At 41.6% G+C, this 18,534-nt stretch overlaps 1 protein-coding gene across 3 annotated transcripts in view; it reads left to right on the top strand.

The window, feature by feature from the left end:
- myo10l1 (myosin X, like 1) overlaps positions 1 to 16,757 on the top strand; it is a 66,053-nt gene extending 49,296 nt beyond the window's left edge. Inside the window, exons 24-43 of one of the 3 annotated variants that reach the window (XM_021307809.2) lie at positions 483 to 1,379; positions 1,526 to 1,649; positions 2,971 to 3,112; positions 3,256 to 3,360; positions 3,471 to 3,566; positions 3,652 to 3,745; positions 3,861 to 3,916; positions 5,276 to 5,418; positions 6,626 to 6,820; positions 6,944 to 7,101; positions 7,186 to 7,306; positions 7,472 to 7,620; positions 8,891 to 9,039; positions 9,127 to 9,334; positions 10,309 to 10,445; positions 10,564 to 10,687; positions 11,342 to 11,692; positions 13,225 to 13,401; positions 13,493 to 13,684; positions 15,274 to 16,757. In XM_021307809.2, coding sequence (XP_021163484.2) covers positions 483 to 1,379; positions 1,526 to 1,649; positions 2,971 to 3,112; positions 3,256 to 3,360; positions 3,471 to 3,566; positions 3,652 to 3,745; positions 3,861 to 3,916; positions 5,276 to 5,418; positions 6,626 to 6,820; positions 6,944 to 7,101; positions 7,186 to 7,306; positions 7,472 to 7,620; positions 8,891 to 9,039; positions 9,127 to 9,334; positions 10,309 to 10,445; positions 10,564 to 10,687; positions 11,342 to 11,692; positions 13,225 to 13,401; positions 13,493 to 13,684; positions 15,274 to 15,378 — 3,723 coding nt within the window. In that variant the 3' untranslated portion in view covers positions 15,379 to 16,757. The remainder of the gene's footprint in view (positions 1 to 482; positions 1,380 to 1,525; positions 1,650 to 2,970; positions 3,113 to 3,255; positions 3,361 to 3,470; positions 3,567 to 3,651; positions 3,746 to 3,860; positions 3,917 to 5,275; positions 5,419 to 6,625; positions 6,821 to 6,943; positions 7,102 to 7,185; positions 7,307 to 7,471; positions 7,621 to 8,890; positions 9,040 to 9,126; positions 9,335 to 10,308; positions 10,446 to 10,563; positions 10,688 to 11,341; positions 11,693 to 13,224; positions 13,402 to 13,492; positions 13,685 to 15,273) is intronic. The other 2 variants (XM_012881028.3, XM_012881027.3) reach the window with 2 other exon arrangements.
- Positions 16,758 to 18,534: the final 1,777 nt, after the last annotated feature.

The raw sequence follows: 18,534 nt of genomic DNA, 5'->3' as shown, positions 1-18,534 counted from the left end.
GCATAGTTTTTAAAATTTTTTACAAATAAAAACCTGAAAAGCGTTGTGTGAATTTGCAATCAGCCACGCTGAGCCAATACTTTGCAGATCCACCGTTCACTGCAATAACAGCAGGTTTGTAAATCTAACTGGTAAAAGTTTTGCTCATTCTTTGTAAAATAACCAGAGTCCACGGGGACACAAGTGACACATCTCACTTTTCCGATTTTTTTAAATGTAGAAAAATTGTAAATCATGTGTCCTTTTTCTTCCATTTCACAATCATCCATCCATCCAATCACGCACTACTCTGATTTTTTTCATAATTGTAATTGGACAAAATGTGGGAAAGGTGAAACGCTATAAATACTTCTGCAAGGCACCTTGAACAGTGAAGCCGGACACTAATTAAAAGTCGTCCAATTATTGACGCTGTAGTTTTTCATGTTCAGTTTGAGCTACACAATGAAACACGTGTCCCTGTGTCTTTTTATTGCTTTAAGGATGAAGCTCGTCAAATGGAGGAAATCCTCCAGTTGGAAAGAGAGATCGAGCGCTTGCAGAAAAAGCGAGAGGATGAGGTGTCGCAGCTCTGCGAGTCCTCGAAACAAGAGCTGCAGTTGCGTCGGGATGCTGAGCTCAAGCGGATGAAAAAGGAGGCGTCCCGGAAAGCGACTGAGCTCATCGACCTCCTGAACTTCGGGGGCGTGGATCCTTCTGCGGAGGCAGTAGGAGCCAAGCCTGCGGCGGAGGTGAAAGCTGCAAAAGGGGCGAGCACAGCTGGAGGGGCATCTAAAGAAGAGGAAGTCGACGAGGGCTTCCATGCTGAGGAGGAGTGCATCCCCCTGCCGGACTTCCCTCCTCCTGCTGAGTCTGATGCTCCAATAGATCAGGACATATTAGTTCATCTGCCTCCTCCACCACCGGCGTTTGCAGAGGGAACAGTCCCCCCCGCACCTCCTCCTCCTCCTCCACTCCCAGCAGACGGCATCCCTGCCGCTGGAATTCCTCCGCCGCCTCCGCTCCCCACACCTGGAGACGGGACCACCATCCCTCCGCCACCGCCTCCTCCAGGGGAGGGAGAAACAAAAGAAGAAGCCAAGGCAGACTCAGAGAGGAAAGTGAGCATGGTGGAGAGCCTCGTAGATGGAGAGGAGCCCATCTACAGCATGCCGGCCGACACAGAGTCGGACTACGACCAGGAAGACGAGGAGGGGTCTGTCACCGCTGGGGACGACAGCTCAGTCTCCGGAAGCAACCGCGGGAGCGCTGCCGTGACGGATGAGGAGCACCCCAGGAAGTCGACCTGCACCAACACCAGCGTGGAGTCCTACAGAGGCAGCTCTGACTCTGTGAGGACACACACTCACTCGCGTTCTCACATGCGTGCACGCAGACATGTATGAGCAGCTCTACAGTGAATCCTTCGCTCCTTGCTCAATCTTCTGAAAAACTCATGTTGTGTTATATTTTGAATATACCAGTTCCAGTTTCCTCTAAGTAAGTGATTGTGTTTTTTTTTGTGTGTGTGTGTGGGATGTTGCAGTACGCAGACAGTGAAGATGAACATGATGGCATTATGGACACTGATGAAGAGGTGACGAATGGGCGAGTGACTTTGCTCAATGGGAATGGGCCACCGTATTTCCATGGTTACCTCTACATGAAGGGTGTGTCTGTTTTACCTTTACATCTTTGACAGTTCAAGGTTTTTTTTATTACTTTCTGAAGTTTTAGGACTTTCCATGGACAAAGAAAAACAAAACAAAGCATGAAACACTGCTAAGACTTTATTTTTTTAAGTTTTTACACTGAGAAGAACAAAGGGAAAAAAACATGCAGGCACACACTCAAACTTCAGGGAAATTCAACGTGTTTGAATAACTTAACATGCATTATTTGGTGGAAAGAAGCTGGAGCACCCGGAGAATCCCACGTCTGCATGGGGACGAGATAAACCCTCCATGGAGAAAGGCTGGTCAAGGTTTGGTACCCAGAGCCTTCTTGCTAAAATGCTATGTTGCTAACAACCAAACCACAGCGCAGCTTTTGCTCTTACTTTACATTTTTTAAAAACAATGGCAAAATTCCTACTCCTATATAACACTATATAAATATTTGTCTGTCTATACTTTGTCTTTAGAAACAAAATGTGAAAAAGTATGAACCTAGCTAGAGCGAGCTTACATTAGCTAATAAGCAGCTAAAACTCTAGTGCTGGCCTAAAAATGCCTGAAATAATTAAGCCTAAAACTTATTCTCTAATATGAACTAAATTCATAAACAAAACTCACTGACTTTATTATTATACAGCATAAATTTACCTTCTTACCATTTCTTATTTAATCCTGTGTGAGAGGTTCACTGAAGTTTAAAAGGGTTAATTCAGTGGTTCAAAATGGCCGACCGTGAATCATGATGAGGCTACTTCATTGCTCTTCTATAAACCTAGAAACTAGGTCCCACTTTTGAGCAAACATTTATCCTAACGGCACAAAACCAGCATTTTGCTTGAAGAAATAACCCCAGAGTAATTTTTGTGTCGAGATTTAAGTTTCTCTTTTAAAGCAAAATGTATATAATGTGTTTAATCTTCTTTTTTTTTTTTTTACTTTTTTTCTTTCTTTTTTTCTCTTTTTTCCCTTTTTTCTTTCTTTTTTTCCTTCTTTTCCTTTTTTCCCCTTCATCTTCTGTTATTTCATCGTCTGTTATTTCAGTATTTTTTTTAACTGTAAGAACCTTGAAAGTGTACTGCAGCAAACAGCATGATTATAATCCTCAAACCCTTTTCATTTATCATATCTCAGGTCAGTAGATGCCAATAGGTATCTTATTGAATAACCTAATATTATTATTGTCAGTGTATATTTGGGAAAGAATCCACCACCAAACACTATATCTGAATCAAAACCATTCAGCAACAATTATTACGTTTAGTGTAGTAAGGCATATTCTCTTTGCTGTGCCAATATATCCTCTGTGTCCCTTCAGCTGGTCTGATGATTCCGTGGAAGAGGCGTTGGTGCGTATTAAAAGATGAGACGTTCATGTGGTTCCGGTCCAAGCAGGAGTCCCTGAAGTCTGGGTGGCTCTACAAGAAGGGAGGAGGACTCTCCACTCTTTCCCGGAGGTTGTTGTAGTCACTACTGAGCTCAACTCGCATGCTAACGAAACAAAACATTGCAACATGTGCCGTCTGAAAGAACGCTGCAGTGCAAATCTAAGGATCTCAAAAGTGTGTGAAGTCGATCTAATTGCCACGTCTCTCATCCTAAGGAACTGGAAGATGCGCTGGTTCGTTCTGCGAGACAACAAGCTGATGTACTACGAGAACGACAGCGAGGAGAAGCTGAAAGGAACCATCGACATCCGAGCGGCCAAGTATAATCTCAAACTCCCGGATTGAAAAAGCTGCATCTTTTTCAAACATTCAGCCCTTTGGTTCCAACAGCTGCACCTCTCAGACATCTGCCCTGCTTGTGATTCTGCAGGGAGATCGTGGACAACCATGAAAAAGAGAACGCTCTGAACATTGTCACAGACGAGAGGACGTACCAAGTGTTTGCTGAGTCGCCAGAAGATGCAAGGTGTGACCAAGAGCTTTGTGCAGAAAAAGGAAACATGTGCTTTTACAAAATAAGATGTAACTGAATTGTCCCTTTGCTTGTATAGTGGATGGTTTAATGTGCTAAGTAAGGTGAGAGTGTGCACACCTGAACAGCTGTTGGACATGTCCCATGAACAGGCCAATCCTAAAAATGCTGTTGTAAGTCTTTATCTTTGTATACCAATAAGTTAATAAAATAATGTAATTTTTTTTAAATCATATTTACTGTGGAAACATGTAACTTTTTTTTCTGTCTGCTTTATCTTTGATCCAGGGAACTCTTGATGTAGGCCTGATTGACTCTGTTTGTGCGTCCGACAACCCTGATCGGTAGGTTCGAACAGTCAAAATACAAAAAAATTGAAATATGCAAACCTTTCGTTGACAAGGATTTTGTCTCAAACTGCAATAGAGCAGTTTAGTTTAGTATGGGGCTGTTTTTATTTATTCAGGTCTTATTGATTTTATTACTGGCTTAATGCTATCATATGACTGCTGTTTATTTACTCCATCAGCACTTTGGTCCTGTGGGTGTTTAAAGTGCTCTATAAATAAAGCTGCTATGGATGTTATGAAGAGTGATCAGATGAAATGCAGCTAAATTTAAAGTTAATAAAAATGAACTCAATCACAACCTCCAATCAAAACCTCCTTTGCACCATGGGTAGCCCAACAACATGATCAGGTGGTATCATTTCAGTTGTGTTAAGCTCAGAGGAAAGCGTTTACATGGACAGGACAACAGATATCATTGTCATTCCTACTGGATACAAAGAGCAGAATGCTGTCTTTCAAAGGGAGCCGTAACTGAAATCATTATTTCTTTGTTAATCTACAAGGTCATCACTTCAGACCAAATGGGCCTCACAGGCAAAGATATTTCTGCTGCTAGTAATAATAAGATTAAAAACAGATCATTCAAGTGCTTCAGGAAGAGAGATGAATTTGCTATGAAGAAAAAAGCTCCAGGGTGCCCGAGAAAGTCTGGCATGGGTTTCCTGAAAAGGTCTCAGTTTAGGGATCGGGTGGCCAGCAGCGCAGAGCTTGTCCAGGAATCACAACAGCTAGGTGGTTTCTGCATATGCACTGTGAGGTGGAAACTGAAAACAAGAAAGGGCTGTAATCATTCTGCAGGAAGTGCCAGGACTGGACTGTAACATTCAGACTGTCTAGGACATCTGGAAACAGGATGCCTGCAGAAGAAAGTGCTCTTCCCAGAGAGTGGGATCACTCAAAATGTCCTAAATAAAGATTAAAAACATCTTTCAGGAGCATCTTTGCCATCAATAGCAAAATCAATTTTGCAGTGAACATTTTATTTTTGTTCAGTACAATGAAGCTTCAAACAACAGGCAAAAGTGAACTAAGTGAACTAAGGATTAAAACATTAGAAGTTTAGCTTTGCAACTGGAAAGCTCTCCAGACTATCAATCAAATTGATATAAAAATGGCAGCACTAGAAACTCTGAGCTCTAGAATGCCTGGAAGAAGTCTGGAAAATGAAACACAGGATGTTTACGTAAAGCTACATAACATACATAAACCAACATCAATCTCTTAGATTCAAAAGGTTTTGGTGACGATTGTACGATATATAAGCTGAGAAGATATGTAAGTAGTGGAGACAGCACCTTCTTAATCAAATTCAACAGTGTTTAATTTGACCCAATCTGACCTCACTTTTTGCAGCCCAAATTCATTTGTGATCATCACGGCCAACCGGGTGATCCACTGCAACAGCGACACACCCGAGGAGATGCATCACTGGATCAGTCTGCTGCAGAAGCCCAAAGGAGATGCCAGGATAGATGGACAGGAGTTCCTTGTAAGAGGTAAGAGTTTCAGAAAGTAAAAACGAAAATATATGCCATCTTCAACTGCAGTCCACATTTATCTGATAAAAAAGCCTTAAAATAAATCCAATCTTTCATTTCTGTAAGATAAAATTGGAATTACAATTTTAGAAACGTTCAAGCTTTAATTGGAATATGTAACAATTGTTAAGAAGAAATTATTGTTTTTAATAATTTTGCCCATGTTGGCAACACTTAAATCTTCTCTCATGACATTTCACACGGTTTAAAGCATATAGAACGAGGGATCTTACCCCATGGCCCTTTGCAAAATCAACCCACTACCACCTTATTAGCTCATGCCACGGGGTTTCAGTAGGATTCAGGTCTGGGAAGAGAGAGATGGACAAATCTCCTCTGTCCCAAAAAAACAACCCATTTTAAATATTTTGACACAGGGCAGCAGATTTTTATGCAAACTCTCCATGTTACTTCAGCGTTCATGGAGCCATGCAGTCCAACAAGCTTCCCTGGGCCTTTAGAAGAGAAACAAGCACACGGCATCACGGGTCCACCGCCGTACTTAAAAGTGGGCATTTGGTTTGATGTTAATCCCACTGAACTTTGGGAACAACAAACTATTCAAACACTTAATCTAATCTGAGCAAAGCACATGATTGCAGTAAAGTTTAGAAAACTCCACGTTTAACTTTTACGATAGTAGGACAACAAAAAAGGCTTTTCCCCCCCGGCATCACTCCAAAACAGCTAGTTGTCAGGGAGACGGTTGGTATGTATACATAATAACCCCAGGATGCTTCTCTTTGCTGAAGTTCTCCAACAGAGAAGATGTTTAACCTCCTTTAATAAAATGCTCACTGGACCTCATCATCTAGTGCAGCGGCCAGTTTCTGGGTTTTGCTTAAAAACCAAGTAGTTCTGAAAAAAAAAGGATATTTTATATTTAGATATTTTGAATAGATTTGCACAGTTTAAAAGTGGGATTCGTTCTAAATTTTTCCATAGTGAGATTATGCTAGAGAGAAAACAAATGTTGATTACAGTACGTTAGACCGTTTTTTAAATTTGCTAATAAAAAAATAAATACATAGTTTTAAGCAACAATTATTTTTATTTTCACCTTTTTAACATTCCTCCTGACATGGATTCAGTAGCAGGCTGACTTATTTCTTGGTTACCCTTTAAAGTGTACATCCTCTGCCTCCTCTCCTCTCATCGTCTTCAGGTTGGCTCCACAAGGAGATGAAGACGAACGCTAAGAGCACGTCCCTAAAGCTGAAGAAGCGCTGGTTTGTTTTGACCCACAACTCTCTGGATTACTACAAGAGCGCAGAGAAAAACTCCTCCAAGATGGGGACGCTGGTCCTTAACTCACTCTGCTCTGTCATCCAGCCGGATGAACGGGTGCACAGGGAAACTGGTGAGGAAAGGGTAAAACTAAGGGAAGAGGACGTTTAATCGGGGATCATTGAGGCATGCAATGTTTTCTCCTTACTGGAAAGGGTTCAGATTCATACCCACTGATTGGGTTCTCTCTTTACAGGCTACTGGAACATCATTGTGTACGGGAGGAAGCACTGCTATCGCCTATACACCAAAATGCTGAATGAGGCCATGAGATGGACGGCTGCAATCCTGGGAGTCATAGAAAGCAAAACTCCGATCGAAACTCCGACTCTGCAGCTCATCAGAGATATCAAGGTAAAACAAAGTCGCCGTAGGAGCGCAAACTCCAATATCTGAGCTGACATCTGTGCTTAGGATCCGCATGCTTTGTTTTCTCAGGAGAACAGTGTGAACCCAGAGATAGTGGAGCAGATGTACAGGAGAAACCCAATCCTCAGATACACTCAGCATCCACTGCACTCCCCTCTGCTGCCGCTGCCGTACGGAGAGGTCACCAGCTGTAAGTGGCATCATCATTTGCTCTCTGCTGTTCTAGTTGTGCATGATCTATGTTTCTAACATCCCTGCAAGGTTCTTCATGTGTGTTTTTGCTGCTGTCGAGAAGGCTTTCTTCTCTACTGGTTCACTCTCTATTTCCCTTCCACATCCTTTTCTCTGCTCGCAGTGCATAGGCAGCAGGGCTACGCCAGTCTGCAGGATGAGGCTGTGAGAGTTTTCAACTCGCTGCAGGAGATGGAGACGCTGGCAGACACGGTGCCCATCATTCAGGGCATCCTGCAGACCTGCCAGGATCTGCGCCCTCTCAGGGATGAGGTAACTTGTTTTGTTTTCAAAGTTCTTTCATTCCTGTCAGAGAAAAGGTTTGTTTTTGTCAAAAAAGATATACATTAACAGAGCCTTTACTTTACTTTATTAGGATTTTATGTGGTGGATCAACGCAAAGGAGCAAATAATTGTGAAGCGGGAGGAAAATGATTAATGGTTTTCAAACTGTTTTTTAAATAAAAATCTGAAAAACATCTTTAACGTATAATTCACTGCAGTTACAGCTGCGACTCTTTAGTAGTATGTTGCTAGCTTTGCACGTCTAACGACTGAAATGTTTCCCCATTCATCCTTGTGAAATAGCTCAACCAGTCTCAAATATGATGGGAAGAGTTTTGCCACAGCTTCCCAACTGGATTTGGACAATGAACCTCTCCAAAAGCCTCCAGTCCTTTTGCAGCCTCTAATGCATTTCATTGAGTTTGCCCTGTTAGCTCTTCCCATCTTCTCTGATCAGCCAACCTTTTCCTGCTGAGGAAAAGCATAACCACAGCATGATGCTTCCACCACCACGTTTAATCATGTGAATGTTATGTTCAAGGTCACGTCCATTGTTAGTTTTACTCATGTAAGCCAGAAAGTTCAACTATGGTCTTCTTTTTTTTGTTTGCTGTATCCATTACATGCTAACTAGGACATCATGTGACTTTCTTTCAATTATGACTTGGAACTCTTTTATTTTTTCTGTGGAGGGAACAATTATTAGTTGTTCTGCCCACTTGAAGTGTGACTATTTGGAGCTCCTTCACTGTTACTGTGGGTTTCTTGGCTGCTTCTTTGACTATTAGTCTCCTTGCTCAGCCTTTCGGTTTAGGTGGGCTGCCATGTCTTGGTAGTTTTGCAGACATGGTATACTCTTCTCATTTCCAAACGTTGGATTAAGCTGAGCTCCAGACGATGTCCAAATCTCTGTCTGGATGTCTAGGGTCAAAGTCCTGCTAAAAGGTGAACCCCCCCCTCCCTGTTTTTCCACATCTAACACATATTCTCATAGTATTGCCTGGTTTTGAGCACTCTCCATCTTCCCAAAAACTCTGACAAGCTTCCCTGTCCCAGCTAAAGAAAAGAAGCCCCACAGCCTGATGCTGCCACCATATGTAATACGATTGATTGTCTGCAGCTCAGATTTTGGTTTTCCTTCTATCACTTTCTTACAGCAACGGTGGCTAAAAAGATGTGAACAAGTTTAATGGGTGTAAACACTCTCCTGCACAGCTTTATTGCAATGACTGTGCATTTCTTTTTTTTCCTCTGTTAGGTTTATTGTCAGGTGATCAAGCAGACCAATCATGTGCCTCAGCCTAACAGCCCAGCCAATCTGGCACATTGGCACCTACTCACCTGCATGAGCTGCACCTTCCTGCCCAGTCGAGCCATCCTCAGATACCTCCGCTTCCACCTCAAAAGGTACGGCTTTACAGCAGGGATGCTTTGGCTTTGATTCCCGGAACCAGTTTGAACGGACCTCACCGTTTGTGTGTGTTTGTGACTCAGGGTACGCGAGCGTTATCCCGGCACAGAGATCGAGCGTTATGCCAGCTTCATTGGGGAGTCGCTGAAGAAGACCAAGACTCGTGAGTTTGTTCCGTCCCAGGAGGAGATAGCGGCCCTGCTGCTGAGGCAGGAGATGAGCACCACCGTCTACTGCCATGGAGGAGGCTCCTGCAAGATCTCTATTAACTCACACACCACAGCTGGAGAGGTGTGTGCAAGTGTTAACATCCTTTACATCTCTGGAGTGTTTTGCTGCAGGAACACAACTAGTCAAGTAAAGTCCAGTTTATTTGTATAGCAGCAGCAAGGCGGTTCAAAGTGCTTTACATCATGAAAATATAAAAAACCCACCATAAGACGTTGAAATGTTCACCAGAAGCAAACATTAAATTGTATCAAGTGAAAAACATCAATACACATCAAACATGTTGGTCAATGCTCCTGTTATTATAGGTCGAAAGCAAAACAGGTGGGTTTTACGTCTTGATTTAAAGGTACAGTGTTTTGGCTGATTTGCCGTTTTTCTGGAATTTTGTTCCAGATTTGTGGAGCATAGGAACTAAATGCTGTTTCTCCGTGTTTGATTCTGGTTCTGGGTATGCAGAGTAGAGCAGAACCAGAACCAGAACCAGAAGATCTGAGTGGTCTGGAGGGTTGATACATCAACAACAGGTCTTTAATGTATATTGGTGCTAATCCATTCAGTGATTCATAAACTAACAGAAGTATTTTAAAGTCTATTCCCTGATATACAGGGAGCCAGTGTAAGGACTTTAGAACTGGGGTTATGTGCTCTAACTTCCTGGTTTTAGTGAGAATGCGGGCAGCATTTAATCAGTGGTTTCATAACTGCTGTTTTTAAAGCCTGGGGGAAAACACCCAATGAAAGGGATGAATTAACTCTATGAATCAGGTCAGATGCAATGACAGGCTGAACTAATAGAACAGGTCTGTTTTACACCTTCAGATTTTTTAATAAAATGCTCATTAGAGTATCGTGGCCTATTTCTTTTTTTTTTGTTCCATTTTTCCATGTTTCCTATTTTGCTAAGCCAGATTGAATTACAATTAAATCAATTTTATGTGTAATGATGTCAGGTTACATCAAAGTGTATAGGAAAAATACAAAAAATGATGCATGAGAAAATCTTTGTTTATACGATTATTTTTTGGGTGCTGCAGGTTGTTGAGAAGCTCATCAGAGGTCTGGCCATGGAGGACAGCAAGAACCTGTTTTCTCTATTCGAACACAACACTTTCACAGACCGAGCACTCGAGAGCAGAGTGATTGTGGCGGATGTTCTGGCCAAGTTTGAGAGGTATGTCAGCCTCTTTGAACGTCACACTGCAACCAGGAGCCTTTTGGACCAAACCTTTGTTATCAGCTCTCATTTTGGTTTGTGCAATGATCCAATGTGTCTATTTTCTTCTGTTCAGACTGGCAGGAAGTGAAGAAGATGAGGAGGAGGGAGAGTGGAAACTGTATTTTAAACTTTACTGCTTCCTGGATGTAGAGAGCATGCCCAAAGAGGGAGTGGAGTTTGCTTTCATGTTTGAACAGGTATGCTTGATCTTAAAACTATGGAACTATTATTGCAGAGACTAAAATTATTTAATTCTTGTAATTATAGACTGAACCTTGCAAAAAAATATCTGATGAAATCCCAATAAAATATGTCAAAGTTTCTGGAATGTAAAGTTAAACATATGGAACAGTTCAAGGCCTATGAATAGTTTTGCTAGGGCATTTTGTTCGTTGACTTCTTTACCATTTCAGAAATCTACAGGGAATTACCAGACAGAGATGTTACCTAGAAGTGCTTAAAGTTTTCATGGTACCTCAGCAGCCGGACGCGAGGACAGATTAAACAAATGAGTCTGATGAATATGCAAAAAGTCTAAAAGTGCTTTTGCATATAAGTAGGTTTGTCATCTGGTCCTGAAATATCTCCCATCGGCTCATTCTGAATAAGGTTTACTATGTATTACAAGCATAACATATTTGCATTTGCACAATTTAAAAATATTGGACGGAGAACTTCAAAGTTTTGCCTGGTATTGTATTAACTTGTATTAAGGTAGTTTTAGCTTTTGCAAGGTGAAAGACAGTTTTTCAAATTAAAAAGTTAAGATTTATTTAAAAATATTCAGAATATTATTGTAAGATAATCTTTTTTTTTGGTTGTTGTTTTTTTATTTTAACATTTTCTCCCAGGCCCATGAGTCTTTAATCAGCGGCCACTTTCCAGCTTCAGAGGAGACGTTACAGCACCTTGCAGCTTTGCGTCTTCAGTATCTCCACGGCGACGGGGCGGGGCGGGCTGGATGGAGCCTGGGAAGCGTCTATCCGATCGGACGCCTTCGGAATCGCATCTTGCAATCCACTAAGCCTGGGGTGGGCGTAGTGGGCGGAGCCGGGTCAAGAGGCAGTGGAGGAATCGGAGACGTGATCGGCACCATTGGAGGACAGGGCGGGATCGGGGCCAGCACGGAGAAACGAAAGACTCCGACCTTCAGGGATTCCTCCCTCAGGAAAAGCAAAACGGGTTCACTGAAGAAGCAGAAGGTATGAATCCATAATTCTTGATTTGTATTAACAGTAAGGAAATAAAATGTGCCAAATGTTGACATTACAATGGGCACAGGTGGTGTTAAGACTGAGAAAATAACTGGAAATGGTTTAATCTTTTCCTTTTTAAGTGACTGGTGCTTAAAATGTGCAATTTAACTCTGGCTCTTATCTTTTTGGATAGCCAGTCACCCAGATCAGGGTAATCCTGCTCCGATAAAAGTAATTAGGATGGGCTTTCTTGTTTTTTAAATACGTTTGCTGAAATAGAACGGAAAAATAGATTAGTCAACCAAAGAGTGGGAAACAAGTGGTTTCAAGGATAAAACAATCAAATCATCTAAATTAAACAATTCACAGTCAAAAACATGCAAATTACAAAGATCCTGTTTATCCAGTAAGTAAACCTCTAACAGGTGGAAACAACACAAATTACCTACAGGAGCACGGGGGCTAATTTCCTAAAATAGTTTATAGTGCCGGCCACATTTGCAAGTAACCCTGTGTAATCATGTGTAAAAATGAATTTGTCTTTTATTGCACACAGCATTAAAAATATTGAAAAATCTAACATTTTATTTCAGCACATTTATTAACTTGAAAAACTCTTAAAGGTAACAATTGTTTTTAAGAAAATCCCTGTAAGCATAACTATTGGTGCCCCAGACAATCCCTTTAAAATAATGTAAGTGAAGTTTATTTGTTAATGCTTTTCTTTTTCGTGGACTGTTTTGGTAGCAGTAGTAGTTGGACTACCGGTGTGTTTGACTTAAAACAAAGGATAACTATGTGGAAAAGCATCTAATGTCCACTGTCGAGAATGTTGGAGAATCCGTCATGCTGTGGGCCTGTTTCTCTTCCATAGACCCCCAATACCTTGTTATCATGAACTCTTTAAAATACTGAGAGATTCTGAATAGAAATGAAGTGGACTGTACCAGCAAATTGAGAATGGGTCACCACTGGGTGTTTCTGCCGGATGATGATCCGAAACATTTGGCCAAATCAGCATCGCCACAGTTGAGCAGACAGAAATCAAACTTCTTGCATGGCAATCTAGTTCAGAGAAGACTAGATGATCCAGAGGGATTGTATATATATATATATATATATATATATATATATATATATATATATATATATATATATATATATATATATATATATATATATACAATCCCTGTGGCGATTTATGGGTTGAATTGTCTAAAATTGTCACTGTGAGATCCTGCTTATGTAATGGAAGATTGATTTATTTTGAGGCTGTTTATCATAAATGTGCCTGAGACTATTTTTTTCCAATGCACATATTTAAATAGCTTCTCCATAGTGGATCTATTAGACCAAATGTTTTAGTTTAATATATGAAAAACGGATTAAATGTGTGGTAAAATCCTTTAAAAGTTTATAATTCTAAGGTGCAGGCTTCACTGCCTACGGCCTTTTTTTAAGTTCACCGAGTCCTGTTTCCTGCCAGACATGCTGGTTTGCTGCCTGACAGCTTGACAGAGACTCCTGGGATGTTTCAGGTGGAAGGGGAGCAGAGGCTGGAGATGTGGGTGAAGGAGGAGACATCTGCGACGCGCACCAGCATCCTGGAGAAGTGGGCCCGTCTGCAGGGCATGCCACAGCACCAGGCCATGCTCAAGTACATGGGCATCATCAAGGAGTGGCCCGGATATGGCTCCACTCTCTTTGATGTAGAGGTGAGAAAAAAAAAGGAAAACCAGGATGGATTTCACGGACCCGATGATGATAAATAAACTAATAACAATCAATAATGTCTTCCCTTGGCAGTGTAAAGAAGGAGGTTTCCCGCACGACCTGTGGCTGGGTGTGAGCGCTGACAATGTTTCTGTGTACAAGCGAGGAGAACCGAAACCGCTGGAGACCTTCCAGTATGAGCACATCACCTTCTTCGGAGCCTCGCAGCCCTGCACCTATAAGATCATCGTGGATGAGAGGGAGATGTACTTCGAGACGCCACAGGTGAGATTCCAGGATTTAACAGCCTCATCTGTTCCCACCGAGGTAATATTTCTGGGTTTAACTTGCATGTTGTCAACTGCTTTTAAACATTTTCCTGTTTGATTGAAGTTTTTTTTTTTTTTATTAGAGGTTCTTGCATGTGCCATTTTATTAAATTTCAGATCTGATTTTATCAAAGAATTTATCAATCATCAAAGTTACTGACGTGTATTGATACGCTTTAAAATAACCTAATGTGTGAACAAACAATGTGGTTGTTTTATATATCAATAAGAAGCCAACCTATAACACTGCATATAGCTACAGGTGCTTTTACAAATTTAGCCTGGTGGTACTAATGCGGCACCAGAAACTGCATCAAGATTATTCCAAAGAGCAATAATTATGATGTTTTTTCTTGTCACATAACATCACCCTGTTAATTGTCTTTTATATAAACCCAAGATTTTTTTTCCAATGGATTTAAAATGTAAATCTGGAATATGTCAATTACTAATTATCCAACCTTTAAAAGTACAAATAGGGATAAAGGCAAATTAAACAGTATTGAATGCAGGTGTAACACGTTTCTGGGAGATTTTGCAATCATTGGATGAATTTCTGACTGGTCAGAATATCATTATTGGGTATAAAAATAAATATTGCACTTACATTATGCTTATTCTTTTCTAGAATGGGATGTATGTATTTGGGCTCAGATTTGGGGATTAAAGTATAAATATAAGGTTGGCAAGATTTTTTTTTTTTACCAGTGCAAAGTTCCCATGTAAATGCAGTTAGTGTAGCCACATGGACTGCTTGGTTCTTTGGAAATCTATGTCATCTACAGATGCACTGATCAGAGTATTGTGGCCAATTTCTACTCTCTAATTTTAAAATGCTTTGACCTGCTGATCTGGATTTCAGCTGTCAATAATTATCCACATCAGGAGCAGAGGTGACGCCACACACCATGTGTGAGAGAGAACTGGAAGTAACTTTTAATTATAAAATTGTAATAAAATAATTACAATTATACGTCTCAAAAGGCTGCCAATATCCCTCCTAGAAAATAGTTTCCATTTAGTAGCTTCTTATACCTTTTGTGCGTCTTACCAACTTAGTAAAAAAAAATTAACTGACTCTGAAAAAAGCTAACTGAGTCTTCTTCACTTAAAAATCGACTTCCACTACGTAGAGCGTTGTCGTTTTTTGAACTGCTAGTGCCGTGGATCGGTGTTTGAACTGACGGGCAAAGGAGCATCTCGGTAGCTGGGTCGTTCAAGCTGAATTCATCCAATTCTGATTCTCTCCTGCGAACCCAAGTGCCCCTGAACGCAGTCTGTGGCTGCATCCACAAATCTATCTAGAAATATACCACCCAGAGTACAGTATATCGCATGATCTGAGGTATTACGGATGTTTATATATTATTATAATAATTGAAATAAACAGAATCATCCACCTGAAGTCTGATCAGTCTAAATATTTAAGATTAGCCGAGCAAAATGTTTTCTTCCGCCCTTGTGTCGCCCCATAACCAATATGAAAAACCAATGTCAGCCTTTATCCTAAACATGCACGACCCAACTCGTCTTTTTCCTCTCCAGGTCGGGGAGATCACCAAGATCATGAAGGCCTACATCAACATGATGGTGAAGAAACGTTGCAGCATCATGTCCGTTACCAGCGTGGCCAGTTCCTGGGCCAGGTGATCGCCAAACCACGTCCCTCGCTCCATCCGTCCAGCAGGAAGCGGCTCCTGTGTCGGCCACGTTAGTGTTTAGGTCTTGAGGATGGCGGTTGCAGCAGCCAGCAAATCCAACAGGCTGAGTCGACTGAAATTAAAAGGCGTGTCAAAAGCGAAACCGGGAGACATGGAAAGATGGGAACTCTCCTGGCCGGAGTTCTACTTGGGATTAAAACGAGCATGGCAGAGAAAATCATTAGTAGTGTTGGACGTTCCCCTGAAATACGCACCCCCCCTTCACCCTCAGCTGTAGTAAATGATGTAGATGTTCAAGCACACCACAAACCGCTCCCCGTTTTCCCCTTTTTTTGGAGAATGAAGAAAAAAAAATGAAGAAAATAACGAAAAACAAGCACAAATTATCCACCCAGTCTCACCCAGTTGTTTGCTTCTCATTCTTCCAATTTTAAATCTCTCTCTTTCACTTCATGTTTTATTTATTCTCATGACATCTTGTTTCTGTTGCCAGTAAGGTTTTACTCTTGTTCTTGCTTGCGTTTTTGATGTCTTTTTTCAAAAGTTTATCTTTAATGTCTGCATTATTACTTTTCAGTGAAAGTACAGAATAATAATCATTATTTGGGGGGACCGAGACCTCCCTTCCCCACGTTGCGTTCACGTGCTCACTCGTTAGCGCCACCGTGTGGCCACCAGTAAAACACAGCGACAGCAAGTGGTTCTGAGTTTTATGAAGAGGTTCGAGGTGGTTCGTTGGACGTTTGCTTGACATGAGGAGTCTGTGCAGGGTTTATGTACATTTGGCTCAACAAAAAGACTAATATCTATTTATGTGAAAATATAACGCAGCCTGCATTGATCTGTATAGTCACGATTTATGTACACATGAACTAAACAAATGTATCATTTTGTATGATTCACAGACATATTGCAAAGTGTTTTTGGATTTATTTGTTTTGGTGGCTACTGCACTGTAAAGCCTATAGATGCCATACCTAACACAATGTGACGCGTGTCATGTAAAATACGTGCAGCAGATTAGTGTAATAATGACCACTGTGTGTCTGGGGATTAAGACGCCAATGCTGTGCACCATTCACTGGCTGTGGCATCATTGTGACTCACTGGAAAGTAAAAAAAGGAGCAGAAACACAGGCTTTACTGCCGCCTGCTGCTATCCAGCTCTTGTCTTCACAGTCACTGACCAGTCGACCATTTTCATTGTTTGCTGGAGTCGCACTCCCACTTTACCTTGAGCCATAAAATACTGTATAGCCTTGTCTGCTCAAACAGATCTTTTTTTGTTTTTGTTTTTTTGTTACTGAGGATATCAGGACAGATGCATCAGTGAATTAGAACATCATCAAAAAGGATGATTACGACTAAGAAAAAAAAATCCAGTTTCTCTCAAAGGCTGAATATTTCATTAAATCGAAGCAGCGTGGCATGGAGGAGATCAGTCTTTGGTTCTGTTGAGGTGCAAAGGAAGCCTGACCTTGCCTGCAAGATGAATTCTCGCGGTATTTGTGCGTTCACAAACACACGAGAATCCATGTTGTACCGCTCCGGCTTCAAGCGTTTGTGTAGGAACCAAAAACGGTTCGGGCCAATCACAATGGAGCATTAAGTTTTAAGGCGAGACATACCAGTGCGATGAAAGCCAGAGCTGACGAGCCCACAGCTGGACCAACACAAACATGGCAGCGCAGGAGGACACGCACGTAGCCGCCGCTATCACATCTGTTCTGTAAGAATCCACAGTTTCTTTTTCGATAGTAGAACAGCAAGAAGAGCCTTGACTAAATTACCTTCTTGTGGTTTCTCATGACGTCTGCTGCTTGCGTTTTTAATTTGATACCGTGATTGGCTAAAACCAACCTTGGGCAGGCGGGCACTAGGTGTCGATTTGCCCAATCAGCTTGGAGAATTCTGCTGAATCTCCCTGCTTTCTCCAAACGGATTCAATGGAAGCAGTCCCAGATTGATAATGTGCAGAACCTAGAGTGCTGCACATCAGGTGTCAAGTTGTCCGGGAAAATGAAATCTGCATCTCCGTAAGGCTTGTCAGCCGAGACAAGCAGGAAGTGCTCTTAAATTTCCTGTGAGACTCCTGCACTGTCGTTGGAGTTTGATAAACCACGGTGAAACCAACAGCAGCAGCTGACACGGCTCCCCAGATCAACGCTGACCGTGGAAACTTTACACAGGACCTCAAACGGAGGAGGAGGCCTTAGGTTCCAACTCTCAAAAACTTACAATACAGCTATAGAATTAATTCCGGCCAATCATCACCTCAGTTCTCACCCTCATATGGGTGATCATAACATCGTTCCTTTATGCCAGGCCAATAACGACCCTAACGACTCCTCGTTACAGAGGAGTGGTCCGGTTTTGGTTCAATCTGCTGGCTTAATGGCTTCAACGACTGCCCATTACTAAGGGGTGGACCTGTTTCTGTTGAATTTGCATGTTATCTAAACCATTACAGGCCTTTGTTTGGCAATGGTATAAAGCTTGTTACTCCACATTACTCCAGACTTTTTGGATTGAGAAAGCTTCCTGGAGAGGAAGCCAAACGTCTTTAACTACGGAAAACAAGTCCAGTTGTTTTGTTTATTACTTTTTTTGGAATTTACACAGGACCTCAAGCAGTTCGGATTCTGTGCTTCTAAACTCTTTCTACAGACTCTGGGACCTGGATATCCAAAGGAAATGTATCAGAAAAAGGACTTCGGACCAATGAGCAACAGTCTAGTCCTTTTTCTCCTTAGCCCAGGTAAGACACTGCTGACAACTTTGGTTCAGGGGTGGCTTACACAGCAGTCGCAGCCCATGCCCTGGATACGTCTGTGTGTGGGGGCTCTTGAAGCACCGATTTCGTACACATATTGTGAATCACTCAAGGCTACAGTTTTTCCTGCTGGTTGCGCACATTTTTTTTGCCTTCCACTCCACTTTTGATCAACGTGCTTGGATCCAGCTCTTTGTGACCTGCAAGCGTCCTAAGCGATGCTCCTTCGTGGTTTACCCCAGAATTCACCATGACAGTGTAGTTCATCACATGACATTTCGGTGTTAAAATCCCCTTTTTTTGGTCTAATCGTAATATTCTAGTTTGTTGAGAAACTGAATTTTTAAGCCTTTAAAATTCCCATAAATAAAC

This window comes from Fundulus heteroclitus, chromosome 19, assembly GCF_011125445.2.
Source record: "Fundulus heteroclitus isolate FHET01 chromosome 19, MU-UCD_Fhet_4.1, whole genome shotgun sequence".
NCBI classification, from domain to species: domain Eukaryota; kingdom Metazoa; phylum Chordata; class Actinopteri; order Cyprinodontiformes; family Fundulidae; genus Fundulus; species Fundulus heteroclitus.
Note: the sequence above shows the minus strand (reverse complement) of the source record. Positions and strands in the feature narration are given on the sequence as shown.